General features: G+C 34.7%; 2 protein-coding genes and 1 non-coding gene across 3 annotated transcripts; 2 read left to right on the forward strand and 1 right to left on the reverse strand.

Moving 5' to 3' along the window:
- Positions 1 to 623: 623 nt before the first annotated feature.
- Positions 624 to 3,025, forward strand: LOC145166739 (L-ascorbate peroxidase 3-like). Its single transcript, XM_079085769.1, has 10 exons — positions 624 to 741; positions 960 to 1,107; positions 1,624 to 1,748; positions 1,837 to 1,886; positions 1,996 to 2,061; positions 2,149 to 2,197; positions 2,294 to 2,376; positions 2,457 to 2,539; positions 2,623 to 2,725; positions 2,793 to 3,025. The coding sequence occupies exons 2-10, from the start codon at positions 986 to 988 to the stop codon at positions 2,964 to 2,966; spliced, it is 855 nt and encodes a 284-aa protein (XP_078941895.1). The 5' UTR covers positions 624 to 741; positions 960 to 985; the 3' UTR covers positions 2,967 to 3,025.
- LOC145166738 (Tetratricopeptide repeat (TPR)-like superfamily protein) lies at positions 2,961 to 5,179 on the reverse strand. Its single transcript, XM_079085767.1, has 4 exons — positions 4,700 to 5,179; positions 4,399 to 4,611; positions 4,150 to 4,305; positions 2,961 to 4,067 (listed from the first exon to the last, which is right to left on the reverse strand). The coding sequence occupies exons 1-4, from the start codon at positions 4,961 to 4,963 to the stop codon at positions 3,231 to 3,233; spliced, it is 1,470 nt and encodes a 489-aa protein (XP_078941893.1). The 5' UTR covers positions 4,964 to 5,179; the 3' UTR covers positions 2,961 to 3,230.
- Positions 5,180 to 10,207: 5,028 nt separating this feature from the next.
- Positions 10,208 to 10,281, forward strand: TRNAI-AAU (transfer RNA isoleucine (anticodon AAU)). The gene has a single exon. It is a non-coding gene; the product is annotated as a tRNA-Ile (tRNA).
- Positions 10,282 to 17,831: the final 7,550 nt, after the last annotated feature.

Here is a 17,831-nt window from a genome sequence, read left to right on the forward strand (position 1 = left end):
AATAAATAAAATAAGAATAACTAATTTTATAATTGTATAATTCACACATCTATGTAGTGTGTATCAAAGTTATAAACAAATGAAAAACTTTTGTTACTCTTTTTTTCTAAGTATATTTTAATAAAGAGAAATTAAATATCCTTTTATCATTTCTTCCTATTTATCTTCCTACCCATTTGAAATGGTGACATGTTTCATATTTTGATAAAATTAATTATATTTTAAGACACTTGTTATCATTTAAAGTGGGTAGGAAGATAATTATGAGGAAAAGCAGAAGATATTTAACATTAATAATATTATATAAACCCAAACAATCAGTGTTATGCAAATTGTGTTTTCAACTGTTATATAATTCGACAATAAATTTAAAGTCCCTCTGAAACATTGATATAACCGATAATACATGTGTATAATTGGTTGTTTCCAAAGCTAGAAATCTTAAAATCAGAGGAGTGATCTTAGTAGTTGTACTCTACGGATTGAAATTTGTACAATATTTTGTGTTTGAAATTATGCATTCTGCAGGAAGATTCTGGCTATTTATCGTAGAAGTTTCCCTCCATTTATTCTCTTCTTCTCATCGGCTCATACTCGATCCTTCGCGTGTCTTCTTTCTGATTCATTTCTTCTCTCTCTCTCTCTCTCTCTCTCTCTCTCTCTCTCTCTCTCTCTCCATATATATATATATATATAACACGAGAACGGAGAAGCTTGTTATTGTTTCGATCAGGTATTCAGGTGCATGTTCAAGGAACTTGATCAAAATCATTAATCTGTTAAATTCATCGAAGATCGAGTTTGATTTTGTACTAGTATCATGATTCTGTTAAAATCAAATGAGATTTCGTACATTTTGAAGTGATTTTAGAGCTTTAGAAAGAATAACCTTAGTTATGTTTGATAAGAGTTAGTATATGGAATTACTAAGTAATTTGATGTGATTGGGTTTTTTTCAGGGAGGAACTAACTGACCAAAGCATAAATGGCGGCAACGGCAGCTCTTGTAGTGGATGCAGAGTATTTGAAGGAGATAGAAAAGGCTCGTCGAGATCTTCGTGCCCTCATCTCCAACAAAAAATGTGCTCCAATTATGCTTCGATTAGCGTACGTGATTTCTTATCTTTTCTGTGCGTATGAATTCATGAATCACGTTCAGATCTATGATCTGTATAGCTATTAGATTAAGAACTTAATTAATGTTCTGGTGCCTAGGTATTATTTGTGACCTATTAACTGATCGGTATTACTGGAATCGTTATTCTATCTTTGCTGATCGATTACTTACAAGCTTCTTAAATTAGTTTCTTTATTCTTCTTGAGATCGATATTTCTTTCCAATTCTGTTATGTAAATTAGTTCGTTCATTTGTTGCTTAATCTGTCAAATGATAGAATATGGATTATAGATGTTTTAGAAAACTATAGCATTGATGTTGTGCAACAAAGTAAATGTATTCTCTAATAATGATGATGTAGTTGTCTCTCACACACAAATGGTGAAATGAATTAGCTATTTTGTCATTTTCAGCAAATTTGATTGTATTATTGCCTAAAGCATAACATTGATTTTAAATGTTCTAATCCTCATGATCTATAACTGAGAGTTTGTTGGGGAATGCAGATGGCATGATGCAGGGACTTATGATGCTAAAACAAAGACAGGAGGCCCAAATGGATCAATCAGGAACAAGGAAGAGTATATGCATGCTGCAAACACTGGTTTGAAAATTGCTATTGATCTCTGTGGTAAGTTTCTATTCATTTATGTTATAAGCATTAATATATTTTTTATCCCTTTTGAGAACAGTATTGATGTATGTGACATTAATAACAGATGAAGTGAAGACCAAACACCTGAGAGTTACATATGCTGATCTCTATCAGGTTTAATTAATTGCTTAAATACAAACCACAAATCATCTCTTTCAAACATGTTGGATCTTTTCACTTTAATTTCACCTGTTTTTTAAAATTATGATGAAATGTTATTCAGCTTGCTGGAGTAGTTGCAGTTGAGGTGACTGGAGGCCCCACTATTGACTTCACACCTGGAAGGAAGGTAGTATAATAATAAACTAACATTTTAGTAATTAATAAAGCAGTTTCTTATAATTATTATTTATTCTTCCACTTTTCTGTCAAACAGGATTCAAAAGTGTCCCCTAATGAAGGACGTCTTCCTGATGCCAAACAAGGTCACTTTCTTTTCATTGTTTTTATTAATTGGATGTATGTATCATGTATGTGTATGTATTTTATGTATGTATGATGTATGTATGTATAATCTTCAGGTGCAGCACATCTCAGGGATGTGTTCTACAGGATGGGCCTATCAGACAAGGATATAGTTGCACTTTCTGGTGCTCACACTTTGGTCAGTTTTCCTTTCATCAAATTTGACACCATTTATTTTATGTTTTAACATAAAATATTTATTAATACAATTTCTCTCAGGGAAAGGCACATCCAGAAAGGTCAGGATTTGATGAAAAACCATGGACCAAAGATCCTTACAAGTTTGACAACTCTTATTTCCTGTAAGTAATCTTTTTTCCACAAAATTCATCCATTTTCTCCTTTTTGATAAATTGACAATAATATTATGTAATGAATGAATCAGGGAGCTTCTAAAAGGAGATTCTGATGGATTGCTGAAACTTCCAACTGATAAAGCTTTACTCGATGACCCAAACTTTCGTACCTATGTTGAACTTTATGCGAAGGTAAAAATATCTTTTCAATCATTCATTCAATGTTCAATAGAAATTCAAGCTTCTTTTGTGTACACAGGATGAAGATGTGTTCTTCAAAGACTATGCTGAATCACACAAGAAGCTTTCAGAACTTGGGTTCACACCACCTCTCTCAAAGACTACATTATTTGCACAAACTGCTGTAGGAGTTGCTGTTGCTGCTACTGTGGTCATCCTCAGTTACTTATATGAAATCAACAGAAAGTGCTAAATTATCATCATGATTTGCATTCATATAAATAAGATTTATACAATGCTTATTATTTTAAACTATCGCCTACATTGTGAAGGCAAAATTTCAATTAAGTTAAACAAAGAAAAAAAAAAAAACATGAGTTGGGTGCACAAACACTCCAACAACTAACACCAAACCAAATTACCCAACCACAGTGAGAGAAGAACAAGTCTATCTTCTCCATCATCATCCTATTCCATTAAATTAAAAGTCAGTAATCATCTTCAGCTCTTCAGTTCTTTAAGCTCTTGGACTAAGAGTCGAAGTAATATCTTGAAAAACCTTCAACCTCTTCTCAATCTTCCTCCCAACAACCTTTCCTGTCTCAATCTTCATCTTCTCCGGTTCAGTCGTCGTCGTCGTGGAACCCAAAACCGCCGCAAGAATCGCCTCCTCAAAATCCTTACTATCCGGCAAAAGCCCACTCCAGTCGTTTTTCTCCGGCGACCCTGATTTCCTTCTCGCCTTCACCTCCATTTCTCCGGCGTCTTTTTCTCCGTTCACTGACCTCGTTCTTTTTAGCCCCTCCGCCGCATTTTCACCGGTTTTCACGTAAAAAGGCTTAGCATCGATATTCAGTGAATTAGAATTCGAATTGGAATTAGAATTGGAATTAGGATTGAGATTCCCAGGTGGGCCCACCACCACCACCGGTTTTTTATTCTCATCACCAAAACCATCTTCGGTTTTTTTATTCGAAACAGGTACAGAAGATAAATGTTCTTTGCAAGGTTGAGGTTGCCAAAGTGCTGAAGAACCCAAGAAAGCATCGAAGAGTTTCCTCTGTTCAACTCTATCTCCGCCGCTATTCATCATCTCTGATTCCAAATCACGTAACATCTGTTGAGCTCTTTCGTATGCTTTCAGATGTGAATCCACCCCACGTGGCCCATCCACCACCGCAGGTTTCACTAACCTTAAAGTATCCTTAGCTTCTCCGAGCCTCCCTTGTTTCATCAAACAAATCCCTAAATTACACATCTTGTTGTTGTCAGGCGCTATCACTAAAGCTCTCCTGTATGCATCTTCTGCTTCAATGTAGTTGTTCTGTTGCATCAACGCCCACCCCAAATTCCCCTTCAAAAAAACAAAAAACACACAAAATTCAGATTTGGAATTCGAATCCAAAGTCAAAATCAAAGTCAAACGTAGTTCTTACGAGTAGTCGAGTTGCCTCTTGTTCGACTGACACTTGGAATTTCTTCCCTTGAGATCTTGCGGTTTTGGTTCGTTTCCCATTGAATGCCATTCCTTGTTGGATTAAGAACAATTTGTGTCTTAATAATCCGATTTGGTCATCCAATCTTCCGCATCTCTACACATTCAAATTCGATTTTTAATCAAATCAACAGTTTTGAGGGAAGGAAAAGAAATAAAAAAAAATAAAGATTTGATTTTTAAATCTAACCTTGTAGAGATCCAAAAGGATGTTATCGAGAGACTCTTGAGCATGATCTGAGCATCTTCTTCGCAACGACTTAATAGCTTCGATGGCTTCTTCTGCTCGATTCTGTTGTTTCATAACAATCGCCATGTCTTTCAGAGCACTATCCACTCTATCTCCGGCGTTAATGGCTGCCCAAAACAACGGAATCGCCCTCTCCGGATCCTTCTCTACCAACTACATAACAAAAATTTCAATATAAATCAATCAAAATCGAGGAACCCTATGATAACAAATTAAAAGATTGTGTTTTTTGTGATCTTACTTGAACGTTTTTCGCTCTGACATAAGGAGAATCGCCGACTGGGACCTTATGGGTAACATGGAAAGATTCAGACCGAGTTGAGTTCGAGTTCAACGAGTCAGACCGAGTCAAGTTTGAAATCATTGACTCGGATCGAGTTGGATTCAAATTAAACGACTCAGACCGAGTCCTCAATACCCCAGCACCCAGAGGCTTTAATGGCGATGACGGCGCCGATTTGGTGGGTCTGAACCCTGGCGGAGCGTTCCACATATCTTGCATCATCTTGATTGATTTGATTTTTGAAGGGTTCTTCAAAAAAGATGAATCTTTATTAGAAGATATGTGGATTTGCAGAGAGATAGTGGAATAACCAGTGACAATGGTGGAAGAGGTGAGAAAATGAGAGAGAAAGAAAGAGATACGGCGGAGGGTTTGAGGGAAAGAGAGAAAGAGATGGAGGAGGATTCTGAGGGGAGAGGCGGTGGAATTTAGCGAGTTTTTGAGTGCTGAGATTTATTTTGAATTATCTGACCGTTGGAGGGTTACCGTTCAAATCACTAGCCGTTGTGTCTGCGATGGGGAAAATGGTAACTTGTTATATTCGGCCCCTGATATTTTGGCAAACTTCACGTTTGCCCTTTCTGAATAAATAATTCGTAGAACAGCCCCCCTGTAGTTTTCTTACTTTTATGCCCTCCAAGTTCTATTAGGCTTTTTAATCTTGGTAACACTTGATGTCTCATTTTAGCTAAAAACAGTTTTATCGAAAAGTAACAAGAAAGAAAACTATACTTGAATCTCACGGACGGAATTATGATACATATGATTTATATCTAGTCTTTCTATTTGTTTATTAATAATAAGATAAGATTCATTGAAAAGTCATCTAAGATTTGAAAAATAATAATACATCGATAGTTCAAAAGAGTGTGAGCTTTGGGACGCTTTGTCATCGATCAAATAAAGAGAATGCCAATGGCTTATTGTGAATGCTATCACCATTGAGATATGCTTGTTTGGAGTCGATATTGATTCAATACATTGATTTATGTTTGAAAATATGACCGTTAACTAATATATTTATTCGAGATGTAACCATTAAATAAATTGGTAGAAATGGTAATTGAATTTGAGATTTATGATCTGACATGGTATATATAATATATTTTCAATACAACACAAAAGTAATAATAAAGAAATGTCAAAACAATGTTATTTGATTTAAATTTAACCATCAATTGATGTTATTGGGGTTTTCACGTACTAATTAGGATATTGATGGTCGTTAAACCTAACAGGAACACAAAAATATTAGACAAACATTGGGGTGTTCGTCAAGAGTTTGTTCTAATTCTCAAGTAAGTACACGTTCAAGAGGATAGTAAATGAAAGACATGGTCGTATATAGTAACGTGTACCATCTTATAAGGACTTTTGTGTGAGTATTTAGACTTACCGACATGGGAGTGGCCCATTTACAAGTGGAAAAGGCATTGCCTAACAACGAAAACTTTTCTTGAGGTGTTCCATATACGTGTTGGAAGTAAGATTGAATCATCACCGTTAATGTTATGTATCGTCTAAAGTAATATAATCAATGTGTATTGTACAACACATGCCCTTTTATAGGCATGTTTCCTTATTTTTTTGGACATATAGGGTGGTATCATTTATTGTGAGTATATGTCGTTCGAGGTTGGACTAGGCATATATATTGGTTTGTAAAAAGAAGGTTGTTGGATCTTGCACCTCATATTTTTATACCTACATAGAATGATGATTCAGTTTTTAACTGTTATGGAATAACGAACCTTGGAGTATAATTATGTTAAGGACATATATTTGGACCTCGAGATCATGGTAATATGTTACTATGTCCACCTAGTATGGAATATGAAGTACACATGTCATTGTTAGTTTATGTGCATGATTAAAATATACTACTAATTATGTTGTAGCTTTTTCTAGTTAGGGTCTCTTAAAAATGAAAAGTAGGGGAACAATATGGTTATTATATAATATTAATTGATCATTTGTAAATATTGATTATAAGGTAGAAGCATTTACATTAACACATAATAATTAACTGAGAATAGATGAGATTAGAGAATAATGAATTGACTCTAAATTGCTAATCTTGATTTCCTTAAGAAAGGACAAGAAGCCTTATGGTTTCCTCATAGTCCTTGGCATGAAAAGGGCCCCATGTACTTACCCGAGCAACATTATATATTCTCTATTTAGATTTAGACCAGAAGGACCGAGATCGACACCACCCACAACAATACGGAGATGGTACAACAACCACCACGTCGGGTGCTTAGGGTGCGTTTGGTTGTAAAAAAATTTTCAGTTTTCTAGGAAAATTTTCCAAGAAAAATGGAAATTTTGAAAACGCGTTTGGTTCGTTCAGTTTTCCAAAATTTTCCAAGAAAATGAAAATTTTTAGGGTGCGTTTGGTTGTGGAAAATTTTCCAGTTTTCTAGGAAAATTTTTCCAAGAAAAATGGAAAATTTGAAAACGCGTTTGGTTCATTCAGTTTTCCAAAATTTTCCAAGAAAATGAAGGGTGCGTTTAGTTGCGGAAAATTTTTCTAAATTTTTCAAGAAAACGCGTTTAGTTCGTCTATTTTTCTAAATTTTTCACGAAAAATAAAAATTTTCCGTTTTCTAAAATTACAAAGAAGTTGGAAAATTTTGGAAAACCAATAATCATTGTTTTCCACATTTTTCTAATTCCAAAATTTTTCTGAAATATGAACACCCACTCCCACCCCATCCACCTCTACCTACCCTCACCTTAACACCTCCAACCCACCACACCCCTACCTACCTACATTCACTCCCAAACCCGCCCCCACCCCCACCCCCCCCCCCCCCCCCACACACACACACACACCCACAAACAGACACACACACATACCAGCCCCCACAAACACACACACACCAACCCCCACAAACACACACACACACACACACACAAACACACACACACACACCCAACACCACTACCACAATCACCACCACCACTACCCCATCACCACCACCGTCGCCATCACCACCACTGCCACAATTACCGCCGCCACCACCATCGTTTGTCATCACCACCACCACCGCCACCCAGCTGCCACCGCCACCGCCACCACAACCGCCGCCACCCCGCTGCCACCACTGCCCCCCGCCGCTGCCCCCACCACCACCACCGTCCCCATGCCCACCCTACCGCCGCTACCGTTTTCTAAAAATGAAAATCGATAGAAAAATACACATCTAAACACGTTTTCTAATTTTCTAAAACTGAAAATGAAAAATGAATAAATTTTAACTAAACGCGTTTTCTAAATTTTCCAATGAAAACCGAAAACGGAAAACGAAAACTGAAAAGGGAAAACAGAAAACGGAAAACGAAAACTGTTTTTCCGTAACTAAACGCAACCGAAAATTTTCAGGGTGCGTTTGGTTGTGGAAAATTTTCCAGTTTTCTAGGAAAATTTTCCAAGAAAAACGGAAATTTTGAAAACGTGTTTGGTTCGTTAAGTTTTCCAAAATTTTCCAAGAAAATGAAAATTTTCAGTTTTCCAAATTGTATGTAAATTAGAAAAGTGATTTTTACAGTTTTCCAAAGTTTTCCAAATTTCTAAGATGGAAAATGAAAACTCCCCCGGTTTCAACCAAACGCGTTTTCTAAAATTTTCATTGAAAATTGAAAGCGAAACTCAACTCTATTTTCTGAAAACATTTTCTTAGAAAATGAATACAGTTTTCCACAACCAAACACACCCTCAGTTTTCCAAATTGTATGTAAATTAGAAGAGTGATTTTTACAGTTTTCCAAAGTTCTAAGATGGAAAATGAAAACTCCATCGGTTTCAACCAAACGCGTTTTTTAAAATTTTCATTGAAAATTGAAAATGAAAATTCAACTTTATTTTTTGAAAACATTTTCTTAGAAAATGAAAACAATTTTCCACAACCAAACGCAGCCTTAGTTTTCCCAATTGTATGTAAATTAGAAAAGTGATTTTTATAGTTTTCCAAAGTTTTCCAAATTTCTAAAATGGAAAATGAAAACTCTCTCCGTTTCAACCAAACACGTTTTCTAAAATTTTCATTGAAAATTGAAAATGAAAACTCAACTCTGTTTTCTGAAAACATTTTCTTAGAAAATAAAAACAATTTTCCACAACCAAACGCACCATTAGCATGCCGAGATTTTGTGCCACCCACGATACCCTAATGTCGTTTTCTTTCTCCTCCTTATGCTTGGTTAACTGTTATTTTTTTTAATCTAATATAAATATCAACCAACCCTACCATTTATATTTTATACCATACCAATACTTTTATTATTTCATTTACAATGTCTTCATCGTCTTCTTCTTCGATAACATTGGAATTGGTGATGCAAGCGGTGAAGCGTTGCAAAACTTTGGAGATAATGATTGATATTTAAGCAATGAGGAAGTCAAAAGTTCACGTCGAAAAAACCAAAAAAAAATATACATAGACACCGTGAGTCTGCCCACAATGTCTCATACATGACTACTTTGTTGAGCATGCGATAATTGAAGGGTACTTTTTCGTCATTAGCATACTGCATCTCAACCGATACTTTGACGAGCATGGACATTTTTAGTTATTCCAGATTTAATTGTATATGATTTTGACCCTATAGTTGCTAGAGTTTACGGTTAAGTATTCATAGATAGAGACTCCAATGTAATCACATTGAAAACAATCGAGAGTAATATAAAAGTTCTTTTGTTCTTGCTCATAGACGTATGTCATATCAACCAAATCACGTTAATTCTCTGTATCGTTTTATTTCTTTCCTTGCTTGCGAGGACTTTCAGGCTTCTACCCTAAATCTAGTGAAAAGTCTATTCCGAAAGTACTATCAAACGAAACTCAATTCAAGACTATTATCGCACACCATCACAAGCCTCATGGTCAACCCATCCATCTTCCCTTGCTCAGAATCTAGAGCAAGCAACGTCACATGGATCATGAAAGATTTTGTCTTGAAATGCCAATAAGGAATAGCCAATTATAAAAAGAGGGGTTGGGAATGAAAGCACTCATGTGGTATGAAAGTAGAGATATTACTTAGAGCTAAGGGCATGCCATCTATTCCTAATTGACTTTCTTTAACATTTGGTTTCAAAATTTGACCACTTTTTATAAACAAGAATTTGAAATGAAGACTCATGTGTACACGAGGTTTGTTTAAAATACAACTAGTTAAATTGGAGTATGAAGAACAAGAATTTGAAATAAAGACTCGTCGTATGTATAGGAGATATTTTTTTAAAATACTAGTTAAACTGGAGTACGAAATATCTATTCGCCAAAACAAGTGATAAAGGCGATAGTCATAGTAATGACTAGTTTAATTCTATATATATATATATATATATATATATATATATATATATATATATTCCTTTTTCTGGGTATGACGAAATTTACACGTTCTCATTCCATCTATATTTAGATTTATAAGAAGCAGAAAAAACTAAGTCAACAAGGCCCATTAGCTCAGTTGGTTAGAGCGTCGTGCTAATAACGCGAAGGTCGCAGGTTCGATACCTGCATGGGCCAAAGTTTTTGTGGCTAGATCTATAGCTATAAAAAAATGCTCTCAGCTCAATAATTGATGTTTTATCACAATTAAGACCTGTTTCAGTCTTTTTGTTTATTTAATATATTTATTAAGGGGAATTTCTTTCCCAGTTTTTGATGTATTATATTAAGAGTTGATATATGACATTTATTTAAATATCCTTAAATTATAATTTATAGAGGTGAGATGATAAAACGATGATAAGTTCAATGGTATATTAACCTATATACAAAATGCTATTGTTCAAATCCTCCGTATATAACTAAATGCTGTTTAATTAGTATTCACCGACGTTCCATTTATTTCACGAGTTGAGGTTAGAATAATTGGGTAATACACATGCTCCTTAATTTGACTGTTGCGTTCGATCTTTGTAATGTCTATTTCTTTCTTTAAACAATCCGCTTAACAAAGTAGAATTTTATAGAAAAAAGAAAAGGCCAAGATTCAAACTCACACCTTTCAGTATACATGTCTTATGTATCATCTTATTGCGTTGAGATTCTTCTCACCTCTAAATTTAATAGCTTCCACAAGCTTGTTTGAATATATATATATATATATATATATATATATATATATATATATATATATATATATATATATATATATATATAGGGTTAGGTTCATTTGAGACCACTATATTTTGTGAGACGGGAATACCAAATCTTGACCACTCATCTTGAATAATCAAAGGCTAATATTAAATCAGATTAAACCATAAGGAACATAAAGCAGACGGTGGTATTTTTGTAAATAAATGGAACTTTAGGATTAGAATAAGACACAGAGGGGCAGGAAGGGAATTTTACGTTCTTTTCCATTCAGCTCACAAAAAACACTCGGTGTTCTTCCTAAAAACCCTAGATGCGAACACTAAAACCCATTTGATCCAAATCTCGATCATCGACATCTTCTGCTTCCTTCACAAATTTGTTTCAGATTAATCATAAATCTAAGTTGATCTTCTGATTCGAGCTCCTTATTCTCATTCTACTTGAAATTCATCTTCCTCCCCAAGAACTCTTCACGACAAAATGCTAAAAACATCCCTCTCGATTCCATTTTGTTCGACAAATCTTCCATAATACATCGTGGTTTCGTAGATCTGAAGCGATTTCCGATCCAAATGTTGTTCAAGATTACATTTCGTTTCCCAAATCTCTCGATAAAAACCCAATCTCTAGAGAAAACCCTAAGCTCGTATATACCTAAGCTCGATCAAGAATACATTTGTTTCCGATAAAAATCACCTTCCCAAATCTCTCGAGAAAAGCCCTATGAAATTGATTTAAAAATCTTCATCTGAGTAAAAAAATCAAATTTATCCCTTTCGGGTTAGATTTTGGATTTTGATTCTGATTATGAAGCTAGCGATTTTGATTAGGATCATCAAAAATGGATCGTTCAACACAATCTGGTAAGATAAAACTAATATGTCTTTTAGTTTGTTTTTTATACAATTCTGTTTTCTATGAATCCATGGATTAAATTTGAATCACTTGTAAAAACATAGTATTTATATTAAAGTTTGATTTTTGTTGTTGAAATAATACTAGTGTTATTGTATTTGTTCTAATTCATGAAATTGTTTATTGTAGCAATGGAATTGATTACTGCAACAAGGGTTGGTGGAATATTCACTTAGGAACATAGGTTTTATGGATAACAAAAATCTTGAAATATTGTGTTGCATGTATTTTGCAAAGCTTTATACACATACCATACGTAATCTCAAGATGAAAATATCTGAAGAAACAAAGGAATGGAGAAATTCCATTATAGCGACTTTGATCATCATCATTTTGTGCATTCCTCATGTCATTCTCATACTGAATGTGAGTACCTAGTTAACCTTGGATAAATCACAGGTGGAGAATTCAACTCATATTTTTACTGATAATAACAATATGTTATTGAACACATGTGATCATTTTACAATGATTCAAGTTACATATTGGTTAATAAATGAAAGTTTGTTGCCATAATGGCTAAAAAGTAAAGTACAATGTCTATATTAGTAGCAAGAGTAAAGTATGTTGCTATTTTACGTAATTCTAAGTATTATGATATAACAATCTTATGGTTTCATAATTGATATGCTAGGTATTCTGATTACATAAACCATATGTACTTCATAACTTGATTTTTTGTTGATTTATTTAGATGATATAGGATTTTTTACATACTGAAGTCGAATTGTTTATCATTTTTTTATAGTATATATTGTAAGTTTATAGTTTATAACGCCAATCTTATGGAATGTTTGTGTTAACATTAATGTAACACATGTGATCATTTTATAGAGGTTCTATATATTTATTATATTGGTTAATCAATAAAAGTACGTTGTTATAATGGGTAAAAGCAAAGTACAATGTTTATATTAATAGCAAGAGTAAATCATGTTGTTGTTTTCTGTAATTCTAGGCATTCTGATATGACATGCTTATTGTTCATAGATTATATTCTAGGAAATTCTAGGTATTATGATTTAGATGTTTTGGAATGGTGCAACAATTTGAACTTTATTATAAATTTTGTATAATATATAATAAAATTGATTCGTTAAAAAACCAAATATAGTTATAAAACATTGTCTATATTAGTATCAAAGTTAACGTATGTTGTTATTTTACATAACTCTATGTATTCTAATATTACATGCGTATGGTTCATTCTTGATAATCTATGTATTCTGATAAGATAAATTGTATTTTGATATGACATGCTTATGGTTCATAGATGATATTCTAGTAAATTATAGGTATTCTAGTTTTACATGTTTTAGAATGTTGCAACAGTTTGAACTTTATCATAAATTTCATATACTATATAATAAAATTAATTAGTTAGAAAAACAGAATATAGTTATACTATATTGTCTATATTCGTATCAAAGTTAAAGTATGTTGCTATTTTTCGTAATTCTATGTATTATAATGTGACATGCTTATGGTTCATTCTTGATATTCTATGTATTTTGATATGATAAATTATACGTTACTTCATAAATGATTATTTTTTATGCGTATTCTAATTTCATTTGATATTGTAAGTTATATTTACTTTTCAGGAATATGAAAAACGTTTCAAAATGTGTTCAAAATAGTTTTAATTAGAAAAGAGAATATGGAAGAAATTATTTCTAATTATGTATCTATATTTCCAAATGACAATAGAACAAAAGTATGACAAAGAAGTTTAATGACTTATTTTCAGGTACTATGTTTTCAAGTACCAATAAGTCAGAAAATGAAAAAGAGCGGGTTGGAGTTAAAGAAACTCAGAAACAAGGAACATGGAAATGGTTGAAAGCTGAAGATAGGGACCAAGTGAATAATTTTGATTTTGTTGATGTAGGTTGATGAAATAAGGAATTGAAGCAAGAGATGCACTGGAAACGAGTGAAAAATAGAATTGTTGCAAATTTGAAAGTTTGAAAATATGGTTATGTAACATGAAAACATTTTCTTTTGTTATATTTTTTTAATAAATTAGATATTAATGATTGCTTAATGTTTTGTAAATCAGTTGGTATGGTTGATTATATGATGACCGTTTAATTCTATGTTTGGTAATATGATAACTACTTAATGGAATGGTTGGAAATATGATTAGTCCTAATGTACATGTATATTGTTCTAAAATAAATAATATATATGTTGTCTATACATATAGATTGTTCCTACATAATAATATTATAGACTAACTACTAACATGTATAAAATTAGAATATTTTGAAAGAATAAAATATGTTGTATGTACATATAGAATATTTTTACAAAATAATGTGATAGTTTGAGTGGTAACATGTATAGAACTATGATATTAAAATTAGAATATTCTAATTTGTAAAAGTTGATTATTTTGAATATTCTGGTTTCATTTAATTACTTGATATTATACTTATTATAATTTATTTTTAATTTAATTATTCTAATTATTATGATATCGTTTAATAAGTTATATTCAAAAAAGAATAATGTTATAGGTTGGATACTAACATGTATAGAAGTAGAATATTCTAAAAGAACAATATACATGTTGAATGTACATATAGAATATTCTTGTAGAATAATGTTATAGGTTGACTACTAACATGAATAGAAGTATAATATTATAATTAGAATACTCTGATTTGCAAAAGGTGATTTGTTTTAAGTTGATTATTCTGAGTATTATGATTTCGTTTAAATTTATATGTATTGTTAGTAAGACGTAATTAATGCGTATATATAGAATATTCTAATAGAATAATTTTGTACTTTGTCTGTTCATGTAGAATAATATGCATAATGTTCTAGGATAATCTAAGTTATATGTAAAATATTCTAATATTATGAAATTGTATGGAATATTCTGATATTAAAGTGTAATATTCTAAATTGTGTTATAACATATAAAATGAACTTATATTATAAGATTCTAATATTATATTCAATATTCTGAATATACATAACATTCTAAGAGAATAATTTAATTAGGTTGCCTATATGTAACGCCCCATTTCTGGTATGTAATTTTAATTAAAGTATCTCCATTTCTTAAGGGGTACTCGACGAGTCTGTAGCCCGACTCGTCGAGTAGAAGCGGGATGAGCTCGCGATTTAAGTTGGCTACTCGGCGAGTCCATATGTTGGGACTCGGCGAGTCTGCCTGTCTGGATGAAGCCCTAATTTCAAGGGTTTGTACCCTATTTAAACGTCATTATAGCCTCCCACCCCAGCCTCCAGCACCTTTAGAGCATTTCCCCTGTAAACCCTAGCCCCCATTGTTGAACTTGAGTGTGTTTGTGCTAGTTTGGAAACTTTGGAAGGGAAGGAAGGAAAGAAGGTCCATAGAAGAGAAAGGAGATCCAAGAGTTAGCTTCCATCTGTTTCCCATTCAGGTAATAAAGTTATTACCTTGTGTATTCCTCCATTAAACCCTCTTTTATGCTTGTTATGTCTTCTTTGGAGCCTTATATGATTCAAAACTTGAGATATGGACTCTCCTTTGGATGGAAACCTTAGATCTGGACGTTATTGAACTCCAGGAGCTCATTATAGCCACCTTTATGCAATCTTGGCCTTGTTCCAAACCCTAAGAGCCTAGTATTTGATGATTTTGGGTATTTTAGCCTCATACCCTTGTGCATGCACGTAAAGTTGGAAACTTTACGTGTAAAACCAGTCCTAGAAGCTCAGATCTATGATTTGGAAGCACTGAAATAGATTAGAATCGACTGTATAGTAATAGCATGCTTGGGACTCGACGAGTTGTTCTTCAACTCGGCGAGTTGTTCTTCAGACTCGACGAGTTGTTCATGCGACTCGGCGAGCCACAGACTGGACGTGTTCATATGATGAAGGAGAACTCGACGAGTTGTTCATACAACTCGGTGAGTCGGATGAAGTTAGACTCGATGTTAGTATCGAAGAAGAACTCGTCGAGTCTTTGCCAAACTCGACGAGTAGAAGCGAGTAGAGGACTAGAATGGATGAAAGGGACTCGGCGAGTTGGCGGCCCAACTCGGCGAGTCCGGTCAACTGGAAGTTGACTTTGACCAGGAAGTTGACTTTGACCAGGGGTAAAATAGTCATTTTACCCTGATATTAGTTATCAATATTTGATTTAGTGTTTATGGGATTTGTAGCCGGGGAGTTCCGGAGCAGCAGTCAGACAGTCTCAGATTTAGCACCCCAACAGCCAGCGTTACGAGGTGAGTTTCCTTCCAGTAGGAACGGGTCTACGGCCACAATGCCGGCCCGTTTAGATAGCAGTAGTTCCGGACTTTGGTTCGATGCAGTAGTACATTATGCTTGATGTCTTTGTGATTCAGGCATGTTTATGTGTTAGTTAGTCCGGACCTCGGTCTGATGCAGTATGCAGTATATGTGTTTATGCTAGTAGTTATGATTATGTTATGCTATGTTCTGTCAGTCCGGACTTCGGTCCGATGCAGGGGGCAAGGCCCCAGTTAGTCCGGACTTCGGTCCGATGCAGGGGGCAAGGCCCCATTTAGTCCGGACTTCGGTCCGATGCAGGGGGCAAGGCCCCAGTTAGTCCGGATTTCGATCCGATGCAGGGGGCAAGGCCCCAGTTAGTCCGGATTTCGGTCTGATGCAGGGGGCAAGGCCCCAGTTAGTCCGGGCTTCGGTCCGATGCAGTGGGCAAGGCCCAATATGTGCTTTATATGTTATTGTATGGTGTGTGGTAGTTTGGGGGAGCTCACTAAGGTTCGTGCTTATAGTTTTCAGTTTTGGTTTCAGGTACTTCCGCTAGTAAGGGGAAGAGCTCGGGATGATGGCATGGCACACACCACAGCTTCAGTTTATCCTGGGAGTTTTATTCAGATATTTTGATATGTTTTGACATCATTTGATTTGAGAAACTTATCATGACATTTTGAGACACATGATCCATGGATTTATCTTTTAATATTTGATGTGATGATTTAGTAAAGTTTTCAAACGAAAAATTTTGGGCTGTATTTTTGGGGATGTTACAAGTTGGTATCAGAGCCTTGGTTTGAGGGATTCAGCCACACTTTCGGGTATGACTGGACTCAAACTAAGGAAATGGTGAAAGATTTTCAAAAGAAAAATGTTTCGAATGAATTTTTGAAAAAGAAACTTAAAAAGATAAGAGTTTTGAGAAAAGGAAAAGGGGTGTGGTTCATGCGATCAGCCGAGCTCAAGTAAGTACTCCCAAATTACCCATACAAGTTTATGTTATAATTATCAGTTCCAGTTTCAGTAGAACAGCATGCTAGAATAGGACTAAGGATCTAGGAGGATGCCTTATGTGCCTGTTATATGTGTTTCAGCTTATTGAGAAATGCATGCTAGTATTGAGTAGACAGCAGTAGGATAACTTGTTTAGGTTATGCCTGATAGTATGAGCTTAGCATTGTATGCTAGTACAGTTTCTCGTTATGAGGATAGAAGTGCTTGAGTAGTTTCCTGTGTCCGAATGCTGCTTGCTTCGTGCTTTGTAGGACTCGGAGTGATGGGAGTTAGCCATTAGTTGAATACGTCACGTCACATGTGATCAGGGTTGAATAATCTCAGAGTGATGGATTTGGCCCTATTGCGCAGCTCTTGTCTGAGTCTAACCGTTGTAGGGACGAGTCTTTTACTCGAAGGATTATCTGAGCCGCGTCACATGTGATGGTATTCAGGTGATGACTAATTGGCATTACAAGGAGGCCTTCAGCAGCTGAGGACTGGTTTTGGTAGAGTCAGAGATTTGCCTAGGGCAAGCCTAGGATGAGAGTAGCAGGGATCAGTAGCAGTAGAAGGGGCTGGTTGAGTTAAGGTAACTCTTGAGGAAAGTACGGATAGATGTGGAAGGTAGTATGGGCCCGTACTACTGAAAGCAGAGGATCCGTACTCGATTCAAGAGGGGCCAAGACTAAACCAGGGAAATTATAGAGTGTGTGTGAGATTCCTCAGCAGCAATGAGAATTCTGACAGTTATTGCGATATGTTTTCAGCATGGTGACGTTGCGCGAGATACTAGTTGGCAGTTCAGGTGCCGGGGA

Source organism: Lactuca virosa, chromosome 3 (genome assembly GCF_052849685.1).
Source record: "Lactuca virosa cultivar CGN04683 chromosome 3, Lactuca_virosa_CGN04683_v6, whole genome shotgun sequence".
NCBI lineage: Eukaryota > Viridiplantae > Streptophyta > Magnoliopsida > Asterales > Asteraceae > Lactuca > Lactuca virosa.

What these genes read in the sequence shown, in the direction of transcription:
- LOC145166739 (XM_079085769.1), top strand. Translation starts at nt 986, where the DNA reads ATGGCGGCAACGGCAGCTCTTGTAGTGGATGCAGAGTATTTGAAGGAG. An exon ending in TCTTCCTGATGCCAAACAAG is followed by an intron (nt 2,198 to 2,293) that starts GTCACTTTCTTT and finishes TATAATCTTCAG; the next exon opens with GTGCAGCACATCTCAGGGAT. An exon ending in ATGTTGAACTTTATGCGAAG is followed by an intron (nt 2,726 to 2,792) that starts GTAAAAATATCT and finishes TTGTGTACACAG; the next exon opens with GATGAAGATGTGTTCTTCAA.
- LOC145166738 (XM_079085767.1), bottom strand. Translation starts at nt 4,963, where the DNA reads ATGATGCAAGATATGTGGAACGCTCCGCCAGGGTTCAGACCCACCAAA. An exon ending in TCAGAGCGAAAAACGTTCAA is followed by an intron (nt 4,612 to 4,699) that starts GTAAGATCACAA and finishes TTTGTTATGTAG; the next exon opens with TTGGTAGAGAAGGATCCGGA. An exon ending in TCCTTTTGGATCTCTACAAG is followed by an intron (nt 4,306 to 4,398) that starts GTTAGATTTAAA and finishes TTGAATGTGTAG; the next exon opens with AGATGCGGAAGATTGGATGA.